This window comes from Prunus dulcis, chromosome 2, assembly GCF_902201215.1.
Source record: "Prunus dulcis chromosome 2, ALMONDv2, whole genome shotgun sequence".
Taxonomy (NCBI): Eukaryota; Viridiplantae; Streptophyta; class Magnoliopsida; order Rosales; family Rosaceae; genus Prunus; species Prunus dulcis.
This window is the reverse complement of record NC_047651.1, coordinates 21631836-21645964: the sequence shown is the minus strand read 5'-3', so window position 1 is coordinate 21645964 and position 14129 is coordinate 21631836. Positions and strand designations below refer to the sequence as shown.

Below are 14129 nucleotides of genomic sequence, written 5' to 3'. Positions count from 1 at the left end.
ATTAATCTTCTTAAGTTAAATAAATTTTCTCCCATAATGCACTCTCATATTTTATGTCAGAAACTTGATTCCAAGACTTAATTATAATCTTTTTACTTGTTAAAAGGAAAGGAAGCAGTAAAAGAAACCCTAAACCTAGCTGCTACAATTCTACTTTGCCCTCTGGTCTTGGGGCGCTTCTGAAATCTGAAATGAGTTGTCAGAAAAAAGAAGCCCCAAAATCTCGCTGAGGACTGTTTGATATAGGCGTAGGCTACGTTGGATTGCAATTTGCACTTGTATAGCCTTACCCCATTTAGAAACCACAATGTCCTCGTATAGCCTCATTTCAACTCCCCTTTTTCTCTCCTATCTTCCCAACACGCTATCTCAAAATTTCCACCCCACTTTTTCTTCTTGGTTTTTTCTTTGAAGTGTGTGTAATCCAATGTTGTACAAGATATCTGGTATTTAATAAAGATCTAATTATCAATATGTCATAGATAATTATTGATACAATGTCGATAGGGTTTAGGGATTTTGTGTATCCTTACTCTTAGTGGCGGACCTATTAAGACGCAAGAAGGTGCAACTGCACTTCTCTTCACTGGAAAAACCATTGTAGGTGCTTCAAAATACCCCTTTACTTAGTTGGTAGTGGTGCACTCCATGTCTAAATGTTTTTGTCCTTTTACTTTCATTTATTTTTATATTACTCCATTTACTTAAGTTTACAATGTAAATAAGGAAGTACCCCCTATTTGGATTCAAATAAAAATACTATAAAATCAAATTCCCACCAAATCAAAATATGAAAAATCAGTTTTAGTGCAAAATACGATTTAGGCTAAAAATGATGGCTCATTAAGTCAATATATACTTCATACTAAAATTCCATAAAATCAAGTTTTCTTATTTGATGTGTAAAGAATAAAAGCCGCTAAAAATTATCTTGAGAATATGATTATTCCAAAAAACCATTTTTCATACTTAGTCAATATTTTTACATAAAATAATTTTTCATGTATGATATGAATGTAAGAAGGGACCTAAGGTCAATCTAGGTAAGAAGCTTTAGATGTTTAATTTACAAAGAATTTTTAGCCTTTCAAAATTACACTTCCACTAAAAAATTATTGGGTTTGCCAATGCTCTACTCTAAACCATATCGATACGCATACATACATATTTTTAATCAAAATTAAGACCCCCTACAAAGAGACTTTTAACCCCAAAACAAAAAACAAAAAAGAAGAAGCCAAAACATGGGTGTCATCATGCCTTGTCACTAATAATTGAGACCGAGCGAGAAATAATATTTGTTTCAATCGAGCTCGCATCCAGAAAACCATTAAATTGTTATAGCTAGTGGTATTGTGTTTAATTGTAATTGGATCAAACCAATTAAGTTATGAGTCTTCTTGTGAGAGAGTTGAATTGTACATTTATACATAATTAGAATTACTAATGGAGAATTTTTAGGTAGTCGTGTTGGTGATGACAAAGATATATCTGATCATCTACATCGAGAGTCGAGAGATGGATGATCACAGGAGAAAAGCCAAGAGCTTTTTTTCTTTCTGGGTTAGGAGGAATCTGAGTAGTGTACTGAAGATTGAGGTGGACTTTAACTGCGGTATGCGGGGCTCTTGCTCCTAAGGTAGAGAACCCATGCACGACTTTCCCATTTTGGTAGGTCCTTTCTTTCACACAACAGTTCTTGGCCAGTCTCTCTCTCTCTCTCTCTCTCTCTCTCTCTCTCTCTCTCTCCCTCATATATATATATATGATGGGTGGGTGGGTTTGATGAGAGGGTAAAAGTAAAACGTACGTTGCAGAGAGAGTAGTAAATGTTTTTGATGATGCCATGCAAAAATATAGCCTCATAGCTGAAAAGCTAGCCTTTCAAATATCTTTTTTCTCAAACCCTATTTATCTGGCCATTTTGTTCCATCAGATGTGATGATATGACGCCACGTTACATCAGCACAAAACACATCTAAGAAAATATCAGTTAAATTTGGAGCCATATCATCTCTCCTCTCTTATATCTCTCTCTCTCTCTCTCTCTCTCTCGGCTTCTACAACTTGCCATTGCATTTGCCATTGGTATTATTAATTCGTACGAAAGTGATCATGTTGTTTGGGACTTTGCGCGTGCGTGTCCAAAATGCAACTGGTTAAAACAGGAGAGCCCATGTTTTCTCTCCTCCAAAGTACAAAAAACAGAAAATAAAAACTTGTATAAAACGAGAATAAGAGTTTTTAGTTATCTCCAGTTAATCACAAATTGTCAAGCTTTTTCATACAAAACAGTGATACTCCCGTTTTCACACAAGTATTTCTCTACAAAAGGGGTACGCATCAAATAGCGAGCGTTTTGGCTTTGAAGATCAAAAGCCCTTTCAACTTAAGTGATTAACCAAAAAGAGCTTTTTTGGGTTCATTGAAGAAGAGAAGTTTTAAACACCATGTAAATTTAAATAATCCACATGAAGAGTGAAGATAGTGGGATCCAATGCTAGCGATGCACACATATGATATCTATCGGAAACCTGAATGATTCCGAGTCGGACAGTAATGCCAGACCAAAAATGTGTACTCCAAATTGCTCTTTAATCAGTGAGATTTGGTTTCTGCGATAGCCAGTGGTACAATAATTCAATCCCCAAAGGACCATCCCTCACCTGCCATGGTTCATCACCACCCCTTAGTTTCAAACTTTTTATCACTACTTTTATTTGTCCTTCCCTTTCACATGTGATCCCTCAATTATATATCACTTATTATTCTAGAGTTTCACCAACTACATGTTACACGAGTTTACTAAAAGATTCTACATTCTGTAAGTGCTTTTCATACAAAGGAAAGAGCAAAAACCATTTCTCCTTCCCTATCACTTTTTCATTTTCTGATCAAAACCATTTGTGATGATTTCCAAGTTTTCTTTGCCATAGTTCGAGTGACTTTGGGAGGGGTGGGGGTAAAGATATAAGTCTTAAGTTTGCGTCTTGTTGCAATTAAAAACCAATAAATATAGGTCAAAGGTTCAATTCCAACAGTATCATTTATCCTTGTATTTGAAGTGTTGTGCTCGATTCCTCTCTCGCCCTTCTTGGTTGAGTGAGGGCATATTTTGTTAAAATCGTTATCATTGAAAATACCAAAAAGAAAAAAATCACTAAAAATTCATAAAGTAATCAAGCTTTATGATGCTTTAGTAATATGAGATGATTTTGTGCCAACAAAGTCTAGTCTAGTGAAAAAAGCATTTACTTACAAATCAATAGTCTCATGTTAGAACTCTATAGCACCTTAATAGTGTGTGTGAGAAAACTTCTGTTTTCAATATCACTTGTTTAAAAAAATATTAGATGATTTTGTAAAGGCATTGAAGAACAAAGAGTGAGCTTCTAAAAGCCTCTATTTGTATTTTTTTGGTCAGTCAAAGCCTCTATTTGTTGACCTTCAAAACTTGACATTTGCCAACGGAACTTTGGGCTTCGTCCGAGTCCAATTCAGCTAAGTCTCTTCTTATATGTCCATGAACCAATAAGCATGGGGTTTTTTAACAAAAAATAGTGGGACCCTTGCTGCAAATGCTGGGTAACTTTTTGGGACGTGGACATCACACGTGGCGGAAAGTGCGAGAAACTTCAAAGCGGGCTTCAAATATTGTGGGCCCAATAGCGTAGAGTAGAGAGCGCGAGAACCTTCAGGGCGGGTTTCAGTCTTTGGCGGTAAAACGGGTTCGAGTAAAAACCAATTTGGGCTTGACTTCCCGACCCGGCCCACTCTTGGTACTGTGCTAGTCTCTTCTTCGTCTTTACCATCGTTGAACTTCAACTGTGGCAGAAGCTGAGAAAGATAGGGCATAACACACGGACAAAGCCTTGGGCTATAGAGAAGAGAAATGCCTTTCATTTCACAAATTCAACGGCAGTCTGATTACAGGCTCTTCCCTTCTTCTACTCCCATCGTCATTGACAATGGCGCCTCCTATTTTCGCATCGGGTATATGAGCAACAAAAAACCCTAATTCAACTTCTACGTGCATAAGTGTCTGGTCATTCTGCTAATTTCTTTATTTTTGGGTCAAAATTTTCAGATGGGCGGGAGAAACTGAGCCTCGTGTTATCTTCCGCAACATTGTTCAGAGACCACGCCACAAAGCCACTGGTACACTCACGTTTGACAAGTTTCAAGAAGCGCGTTCTGTGTAATTTTGTGTAATTATTGAAGTTCGAATTTTTATTTTAAAATTTTGAAATAAAAATAAAAATTCTGTGCGCAGGTGAAACTGTGACCATAGTTGGAGACCATGATCCTACACTGTTGAAATACTTTGATTGCACACGCTCCGGACCTCGCTCAGCTTTTGACAGCAATGTTGTTTTCCAGTTTGAAATTATGGAATATGTAAGTTTACTAATGATTCTATGCGCACCCAATTCTTATTTATCTTGCCTACTGACTCGTTATTTTGAAAGTTTATATCTTGGTCACTGGATCCACCTCTTCCGATTCACATTTAATCAGAAAAATAATTTTTTATATGTATTCTTGTTTTTTTGTTCAAAATAGATTACTCGTGTACACATGCTTGCAGTAATATGTGAATTGTTGCCTCACTGATATTCTATTGCATCTGTAGATTCTTGACTTTGGCTTTGATCGGTTGGGCGCAAATGGATCACAGGTACGATAAAAAATGGACAGTTTGTTTCTTCGTTTTACTAGACTTCCATTGTTAAGGATTTTTTAGCTGTTAGCTTTTCAGCAGTTTTTGTTTTGTTTTTTTGTTCTACCATGATTTTAGTCTATGTTGAGGCAAATGTTGAGGCAAGTGCTTGTTTCCCATGACATTTTGCACCATGCTTTTAATGGCTAACACTATAGGTTCTTCATCTGCCTTAATGTTTTGTGTTCTGGTTCTCTAGCGATGTTGGTAACTTGGTAGAATCTATGGTGTGCCTGTATCGTTGTTGGTCTTTATGGGATTCCTTGGTTAAATGGATGCGTTATTAGGTTCATGTTCCGACATCTGTGTAATTTCAAGACCATATGAGAATGGCATGATATAAGCAGACTAGTTCATGTTGGCCAATATTAGTTTGCATGAATGATATGCAATAGTGTGTTCATATTTTTTGCTTTAAAAAAATATATTGTGATATACATATGAATAGTTATTTATTTTAAATACTTTGTGTTTTTTTATGTAAGGTTTCAGATCAGTCTATATATTCATAAGAACTTTTTCTTAACTTTGTGTTCATTTGAGGGCAGGACAGATTGATCATCCGATCCTGATTACTGAATGTGTATGCAACCCATTTCAGTCTCGTAGTAAAATGGCTGAACTTTTATTTGAGACATATGGAGTTCCATCGATAGGTATCAACACTCTCTGCAAATTTTACCCCCCTTCAGACATGCTTCCACACTGATCTTTGGTCCTGTGTATTTTTGGCTCTGTTATTATATCTATTTCTTTCCTGATTTTTTTCCTTTTCATTTCCATACTTACAGCATATGGCGTTGATGCTGCATTCAGCTATAAGTATAATCAGCAGCATGGGGTTTGTGATAAAGATGGTCTTGCTATCTGTCCTGGATTTACCACTACTCATGTTATTCCGGTATGCTTTCTTTCGGGGTCTTGGTATTTGTTTAACTTACGTAACGTCTTATATTGTAAAAAAAAAAAATATCCAGGACTGAGGTGTGCATGTCAAGTTATGTGCGTATTAGCATGCATTACTTCTCTGTGTGATTGTAGATATAATTATAAATCAGCTGTGTCATCATGATTCACTTTGGGATATGTAGTTTTGGTTTTATACAAACATATCTAAACTTATTGGCCTCAAGCAAATCTTCAGTATGGAATTCCAATCTATATGTTTCCATAATAGATAATAAATTGACAAAGATGATAACACAGTCGAGGCCTGCTCTCTTGATTGTTATATTGACCATGATTTTTGTGTTTCATTCCCAGTTTATTGACGGCGAACCTATGTATCAAGGAAGCTGCCGAACTAACATCGGCGGGTACCACATCACAGATTATATGAAGCAGCTTCTTTCACTCAAATACCCTCATCACATGTAAGTAGAATTTGGTTGGTTTCACTCGCATCACTTGAATGAGGACCACTTGGGTAAGATTTCTGATTATGTGTATTTAATGCAACAGGGCTAGGTTTTCGTGGGAGAAAGTCGAAGACCTGAAGATGGAGCACTGTTACATTGCCCCAGATTATGTGTCGGAAGCTCGGTTATTTCAGGTATTGAGGATTTCCTTTTTCAATCCATTCTCCTATCCAAATTTCGTGAGATAACAGTTGATATTTTTTCTCACAGAAAGGGACCAAGGAAGCTGAAGATAAAACAAGGTTGTGGCAGCTCCCATGGGTTCCACCACCTACTGAGGAGCCCCCTTCTGAAGAAGAGATTGCAAGAAAGGCAGCCATAAAAGAGAAACAAGGTCAACGATTGCGAGAAATGGCTGAGGCGAAGAGATCTTCTAGGATAAATGAACTAGAGAATGAATCACATGGTTTGGAATTTCTTCTGCAGCAGCTTGAACAGGTGGAAGAGCATGATATACCATCTTTCTTGTCGGCCACTGGCTATGTCTCCAAGCAGGAAGTAGAATCTGCCCTTCTGAAGGTGAGACAATCTTTACTGAAAGCAAAAGGTGAACCAAAGGCTGAACAAGCTGAGCTTGAGGAGAAGACAGATCCTGCAGGAGGCGAAAGGTTCCCTCTTTTAAATATCCCTGACAACATGCTTACCCCTGAGCAGGTATGCTTTTATGCCAAGTGTCTTTCACATTCCCCACCATTTTGAAGTTGTTGTCTACTGCACTTAAAAGATTTATATATTTAATCTGCACTCAATTAATTGCTCTGAACATTTATTTATGACTCGAAATACCTGAAGTCCTCTGGGTATATACTTTTATGTATTGTTTTGATGTCTATATATAACCTAACATCTGAAGATTGCATCAACCAGATAGTGTTAGTGCTTTTTCCTTATATTATCTTTAGGTTTTCCCTTCATTGATGTTAGTCTTTGTTACTGTTCTCTTGACAGGTCAAGGAGAAAAAGAGACAGTTGTTTCTCAAAACCACATCTGAAGGTCGGCAGCGAGCTAAACAGAAACGTTATGAAGAAGAATTAGAGCGGGAAAGGAGAAATCAACAAGATGAGCAAAAACGTTTGTATGTGCTGACATCATTATGCTTTTATTTTTGTTTCTTTAAATTCAATTTATTATGGTCAGGGTTTAAGAAGAGAAGGTTAATACATGGGGTTGAAAATAAGGTTTTGTGAGGTTTAGTTGAGTTGGGATATTATGTAGAAGGGAGAGCAGGATAAAAGAAGGGAATAGACCATTCTGCCTGAATTTGCACGACACTTTAGGTTTTAACAATGCTTATTCTTTTGAATACATGTTTAGTATGTTAGAGTCCCCTGATGATTTTAGAAGTTCTGGAATGTGTACCTCTCCTTGTTAATTATGCTCTTCTCTCTCTCTTTGTTGTAGAGAAAACCCAGAGCTTTATTTAGAGCAGTTGCATGCTAAATATAAAGATCTTTCTGAGAAAGTTGAACAGCGAAAACGACTTAAGACAAATGGGGGACATACAAATGGAAATAGTTTTTCTGGAAGTGTTGGGCGTGGTGAGAGATTAAATGCTGCACAGAGGGAAAGGATGCGCCTTTTGACAACAGCAGCCTTTGATCGTGGCAAGGGTGAGGATACTTTTGGTGCGAGAGATGAAGATTGGCAACTATACAAACTCATGAGCAAAGATAACGATGATGATGATGAGGCACCAGATGAGCATGAAGCAGAGCTGGCGCGTCTCACTTCTAGGCTTCAGGTCTGTTTACTTTGGTTCACTTAAGTGCTGGATGTGACTACAGTTGATCGTCATTATTTATATTGGATAATTTTGCTTTGGCAGGAAGTAGACCCGACATTTGTTCCCAAAACGGATACCACAAACCCTCAATCCGTTGAAGCACCGCGGTTTCGTCCGCTCACCCAGGAAGATTTTCAAATCTTTTTTGGCGTTGAAAGGTTTCGATGCCCTGAAATTTTATTTAATCCCAACTGGATTGGGATAGATCAGGCAGGCTTAGATGAGATGGCCGGGGTGTCGATAAGGAGGCTGCCAACGAAGGGCCAAGAGCTGGAGGAGAGGCTAACCAGTTCAGTCTTTCTGACTGGTGGTAGTAGTCTGTTTCCTGGTATGAGTGAGCGCTTGGAGGCTGGAATCCGGATGATTAGGCCGTGTGGTTCACCCATAAGGATAGTCAAAGCATTGGATCCAATTCTAGATGCATGGCGTGGAGCTTCTGCTTACGCTGCCGCCGCCCATTTCCCAACACAAACTTTCACTAAGGAAGATTATTATGAGAAGGGTGAAGACTGTGTTCGCAGATACCAATTTCGATATTACACATTGTGATTGTTTTGGTCACCACCCTAATTATTGTATGTGTATTATTAGATGGCACTGAAATCAGCTCTTTTTCCCATAACACATTGCCTTAATTTGTCACGTTATTAGTTGTTAAACGTAGATGCATATGACATGTTAATATTGGCAATCTAGGAAGTGAAGTTTAGAGAATCTCCATTGAGAGTGATACTTGGCTCGTTCAAACCACCTCCGTCACGAACCCACAAAAGAAAAGATAAGAATATATGGTAAAAGGTGCAGCGGGCAGCTCTCTCTGGCGTCTCTGGCACGGCAGCACCCGAGGCCAAATATTAAAATCAATAAAATTCAAAGCAACGGGCTTGGTTTGGGTACCTAAACCAGACTGCCAGCTTTAGATGAGCTCGATCAATGAAAAATGACCAAAAAAAAGATCAATGGAAAATGACCGTTGGAGCATTACGTTTATGTACATGCACATTGCACAGACAGCGTACAATATTACAATAACAAATATTTATTGAAAATAAAAAATAAAAGGAAAACAAAGCCCACAAGACCAAGACCGCTCCTATAAACCCCACCAATATTCGACCGTTGCAAGTCTTCCTCCACACTGAACAACACAGAGAGAAAGAGAGAGAGAGAGAGAGAGGCCTTTCCTTCCATTTTTGGTTCTTGGCCTCCTCTATCTCCATTCAAACCTCATTACATTAACATTTCCTATATGATATCATCATATTCTTCTTCAGACCCAACAATCCAAATCTTCCAAGGAACCAAGAATCAGATCATCCAAGAAAACCCAGCAATGGATTCACCTCAAACAAGGAAAGCAGGGCTCAACCTCCCAACTGGGATGTCCGAGACGTCGCTGCGCCTCGAGTCCTTTTCGGGTTCTTTTCGGGCGATATCGAACCTGTCTTCCCCCTCCAAGTCCTCGACTTGCAGCGACAGATTCATACCTTGCAGATCTTCCTCGAGGCTTCACACATTTGGGCTCAATGACAAGGCCTCGCCCGTCAAAGAAGGCGGCAACGAGGCCTATGCCAGGTTGTTGAAATCTGAGCTTTTCGGGTCTGATTTCGGGTCTTTTTCTCCTGCAGGTGGTGGTGGTGGTGTGCCGTCGCCTCTGAGTCCCAGCAAGAACATGTTGCGGTTCAAGACTGATCACTCGGCACCCAACTCGCCTTATTCGCCGTCCATTCTGAGAAATGATAGTGGGTTTTCTAACGAGTCTTTAACGCCTCCTAAGCCTCCTCGCAAAGTCCCCAAGACACCCCATAAGGTAACTAAACCCCTGTTCTTCCCCTGTTTGTTTAATAAACTAGCTGAATTAGCTGAATGTGAGGCTATAATCTTAATCCCTTTCTGTCAGTTAATTGTAATGCAGTACCAAGTGGATCTGATTAGAGGAAATGATTGATCATTGAGGGCTGATTGATCATTGAGGGCTATGTTACTTTACTAGTTTATATGGGAAATGCAATGGTTGATTTTGAAATGCTCTAAATGATTTGCAGGTTCTGGATGCCCCATCACTTCAAGATGACTTTTACTTGAACCTTGTGGACTGGTCCTCGCAAAATGTCCTTGCAGTTGGACTGGGCACCTGCGTTTATCTGTGGAGTGCATCAAACAGCAAGGTAAGTAATGAGTTTGATACTACTGGGTAAATAGCATAGATTTCAATTTTGTCCATTCCATGTTTGCAAAATCTAATGAGAACTTGTCTTTATCAAAGTGTCCTGTGTTTAAATAGGTTTGTGAAATTTGCGATTGAAGTTTGTCATACATTGTTTTTCTCAGGTGACAAAACTGTGTGACTTGGGGCCTAATGACGGGGTATGCTCTGTCCAATGGACAAAGGAGGGTTCATATTTATCAATTGGCACAAATCTTGGTCGAGTTCAGGTAGCTATTTGTTTGACTTGATAGTATTTTCGTTCTCATGAAGAAAGAGTCTGAGATGACCATTAATTGTGGCGTTTGTTCTAGGTTTGGGATGGGACTCAGTGCAAGAGGGTCCGAACAATGGGCGGGCATCAAACAAGGACTGGTGTCTTGGCATGGAACTCACGCATATTAGCTTCAGGAAGCCGGGACCGGAACATACTTCAACACGATCTTCGGGTCTCAAACGACTGCATCAGCAAGCTTGTTGGCCACAAGTCTGAGGTGAATACTTTAAAAGACTTTTTCTTAATGACCTACAACCAATTAAACAGTTCTTGGTCAAACACAAGCAATACTAACCCTTATAAAAATTTCATTTCCTCAGGTATGTGGGCTGAAATGGTCCAATGATGACAGGGAACTTGCATCTGGTGGCAATGATAACCAGGTATATGTTACTAAATTGTTCATTCTTTTTTCTTCTCTTATCTTGCTCTCTTCTGTGTTTTACTGGTAGTTAGCCAATAGCTAACTTAGTGGCTTGTTTGTGACCAGCTCTTGGTCTGGAACCAGCACTCTCAGCAACCAGCTTTGAGACTGACAGAGCACACAGCTGCAGTCAAGGCCATTGCTTGGTCACCCCACCAGAGTGGCCTTCTTGTATCTGGGGGTGGAACTGCTGACAGATGTATTCGCTTCTGGAACACGACAAATGGCCACCAATTGAACAGTATAGACACCGGAAGCCAGGTCTGCAATCTTGCATGGAGTAAGAATGTGAATGAGATAGTCAGCACTCATGGATATTCCCAGAACCAAATAATGGTGTGGAAGTATCCATCCATGGGAAAGGTTAGCTTTTTAGGAGATCTCCTTTCAAGTTGAACCGTAAGAAGTAGGATTGTGTCAAGTTATAAGATTTCTATTTAATTGCTTTTGGAACGTACTCTTATAGGTTGCCACTCTAACTGGCCATAGCATGCGAGTTCTTTACCTTGCAATGTCACCAGATGGTCAGGTATTGCATCATTTTCTATAGCTTGAAGATTTGCTCTGCATACACTCTTGTTTGCTTACGCTGAAATTTCTGTTCTTAACAATCTCAAATGAAATTGCTTTACTGCAGACAATAGTCACTGGTGCTGGGGATGAGACTCTACGATTCTGGAATGTCTTCCCGTCTGTGAAGACACATGTAAGCATCAATATCAAGATCCATCAATTATCTTCTCTCCAACTACAATGACAACATCTCTGATCCTTTCTTTTTTTGTTTGCTATTTCAGACACCAGTCAAAGATACAGGGCTTTGGTCACTGGGAAGAACTCAGATTCGATGACTCTGTTACACATATGAAGATACTTCTCTCATCCTATTTTGTAAATGGAGATACTGTAATTTATAAGAAGACACTTCCCTGATCCTGTTTTGTAAATGTAGATACTGTGATTTATAAGTAGTGAGAGGCAGATATATTTCTTTCATTTTTTAATTCTTTTTACTCGACACTAAAGTCTTGGATTTTGTCTCTGGTCTAATATGTAAAAACCTTGAAGGTTAAGAAATTCAATGATATAACATTTCATCAGTTGTTCCTTTCCACTTTTCCTTTTTCGCATCCCAATTTTAGCCCAAGCACATGGAAAATGTGTATGCCATCACAACTTGGTTCATGAAAATGGAAGTGAAAATCATATAAAGCCTACATTCAGTAGCTTTTAATGGCAATCTCTCATAAGAAACATTTCAGTAAGATAAATTGTTGGTCCAGTTCAGAACACACTCTCTTGCATTTGATTAGTTTATTATGTTAGAAATTATTTATGTTATTTGTAATTCAATAAACGTGGGTTCCTATGTTTTAGGAAATCAGTTGTGGTTTACCTATTCAATAGGAGTGTTCTAGTTGTGGGATAAGTCTGTTAGTATTGGTAGTAGTGGGAGACGTCTGTTAGTGTTGTTTGTAGTGGGATGTTTAGTTGTTCATTCCATTATCTGAGTCAGTTAGCTTGTACGTATTATTTAAGCTGTGTTTCAGTCAATCAGAATTTACTTCAGTTGAACAAAAGCTTTCTATCTCAGGTTATTTGAGTTTTCTAAATTTCCAACATTTGGTATCAGAGCCCCCACTGGGCTTGATTAAAATTCTCCAAAAAGCAGCAGCTTTCTTGTCTTGCAGCAGCAAGGACTGATGGCATCCGACAAGGTTCAAGAGAACTACGTGCAGCCAGCCATACCTCGCTTTGATGGTCATTATGACCATTGGAGCATGTTAATGGAGAATTTTCTGAGATCCAAGGAGTATTGGACTCTCATTGAAGATGGAATTGCTGAACCAGCAGAAGGAGCGGTGTTGACAGAAGCGCAACAGAAAAGACTTGATGAACAGAAATTGAAGGACCTGAAATTGAAAAACTACCTCTTCCAAGCGATTGATCGATCCATTTTGGAGACTATTCTCCAGAAGGACACTTCCAAGCAGATATGGGAGTCTATGCAGAAAAAGTATCAAGGTTCCACTAAGGTGAAGCGTGCACAGCTTCAAGCACTTCGAAGAGATTTTGAAACTCTTCACATGAAACCAGAAGATTCTGTTGATGAATACTTCTCAAAGGCGATGGCAATTGCAAGTAAGATGCGGCTTCATGGTGACAAGATGGATGATGTCACAATCATTGAAAAAATTTTGCGTTCAATGTCGCCAAAGTTTAACTATGTTGTTTGTGCAATTGAGGAAGCAAATGACATTGAAACAATGTCAATTGATGAACTCCATAGTTCACTGTTGGTGCATGAGCAGAAATTTAAAAGTCAGAATACTTCAACAGAGGAAAAAGCTTTGAAAAGCTCCACCAGCAATGAATCCTCATCATGGAGAGGTTCAGGTCGTGGTCGAGGTAGAGGCCAAGGAAGAGGAAGAGGCAGAGGAAATTCCGATTCCAGCAGTAAAGGAAATTCCGATTTCAGAGGCAGAGGCAGAGGTCAATATAGACAACAAAGCCATCATGAGTCTAAACACGACAAATCACAGATTGAGTGCTATAGGTGTGGCAGGTACGGTCACTATCGCTCTGAATGCTACACTAACATGTCTAAAGAAAAGGGTGAGGCATCAAACTTTACTCAAGGAGATGAAGAAACTCTTCTTATGGCTTGCGATACAAAGGAGGAATCCCGTTCCAATTGGTGGTACATTGACTCAGGGTGTAGCAATCATATGTGTGGGAGTAAGTATGACTTTCATCATTTAGATGATTCATTTCATACTACTGTGAAATTTGGTGATGATTCTTTGATTTCAGTGATGGGGAAGGGTGATATCCAAATCAAAGCAAAGGATAACTCTCTTCAGACCATTTCTAATGTGTATTATGCTCCTGCCTTAAAAACCAATTTGCTTAGCATTGGCCAGCTGCAAGAGAAGGGCTATGTGATCACCATCAAAGAAGGCACTTGTGAGATCAGTGATCCAAGAAGAGGAACGATTGCTCAAGTGGAGATGACAAAGAATCGATTGTTTCCTTTGTCAATACAAAAAGATGTTCAAGCTTGTCTGACTGCCAAGGTTGAAAATATGGCGTGGCTTTGGCATTTCCGATATGGTCATCTCAATTTTAATGGTCTGAAGACATTGCACAAGAAGAATATGGTAACTGGTCTCCCAGAAATTGATTCTCCTGCTCAAATTTGTGAAGAATGTATGATCGGAAAGCAGCATCGTGAGTCCTTTCCAAAAGAGAAGGCCTGGAGAGCTCAGCAACCTTTGGAGCTGGTTCATTCCGACATAT

General features: G+C 39.1%; 2 protein-coding genes across 3 annotated transcripts; both read left to right on the top strand.

The window, feature by feature from the left end:
- The first annotated feature begins 3838 nt into the window (after positions 1-3838).
- On the top strand, positions 3839-8604 carry LOC117620104 (actin-related protein 5). 2 transcript variants are annotated; one of them, XM_034350212.1, is made up of 12 exons: positions 3839-3993; positions 4088-4158; positions 4274-4398; positions 4634-4678; positions 5274-5376; positions 5512-5621; positions 5984-6093; positions 6182-6272; positions 6349-6792; positions 7087-7214; positions 7541-7880; positions 7965-8604. In XM_034350212.1, exons 1-12 carry the CDS (start codon positions 3893-3895, stop codon positions 8469-8471), a joined length of 2175 nt encoding a protein of 724 aa, XP_034206103.1. In that variant the 5' UTR covers positions 3839-3892; the 3' UTR covers positions 8472-8604. The 2 variants fall into 2 exon arrangements, with proteins under 2 accessions (XP_034206103.1, XP_034206104.1); XM_034350213.1 differs by lacking the exons at positions 3839-3993; positions 4088-4158 and having other exon boundaries at positions 4333-4398; positions 5269-5376.
- A 349-nt stretch (positions 8605-8953) lies between these two features.
- On the top strand, positions 8954-11825 carry LOC117619980 (protein FIZZY-RELATED 3). Its single transcript, XM_034350058.1, has 9 exons — positions 8954-9732; positions 9968-10090; positions 10254-10358; positions 10443-10622; positions 10726-10788; positions 10896-11192; positions 11296-11358; positions 11467-11535; positions 11627-11825. Exons 1-9 carry the CDS (start codon positions 9172-9174, stop codon positions 11678-11680), a joined length of 1515 nt encoding a protein of 504 aa, XP_034205949.1. The 5' UTR covers positions 8954-9171; the 3' UTR covers positions 11681-11825.
- Positions 11826-14129: the final 2304 nt, after the last annotated feature.

Bases quoted from the DNA above. Each gene is read 5' to 3' on its own strand.
- LOC117619980 (XM_034350058.1), top strand. From the start codon at position 9,172: ATGATATCATCATATTCTTCTTCAGACCCAACAATCCAAATCTTCCAA. The intron at 10,359-10,442 runs GTAGCTATTTGT...CGTTTGTTCTAG, and splicing joins CAAATCTTGGTCGAGTTCAG to GTTTGGGATGGGACTCAGTG. The intron at 11,193-11,295 runs GTTAGCTTTTTA...GTACTCTTATAG, and splicing joins AGTATCCATCCATGGGAAAG to GTTGCCACTCTAACTGGCCA.
- LOC117620104 (XM_034350212.1), top strand. From the start codon at position 3,893: ATGCCTTTCATTTCACAAATTCAACGGCAGTCTGATTACAGGCTCTTC. The intron at 4,159-4,273 runs GTACACTCACGT...TTCTGTGCGCAG, and splicing joins ACCACGCCACAAAGCCACTG to GTGAAACTGTGACCATAGTT. The intron at 6,793-7,086 runs GTATGCTTTTAT...TTCTCTTGACAG, and splicing joins ACATGCTTACCCCTGAGCAG to GTCAAGGAGAAAAAGAGACA.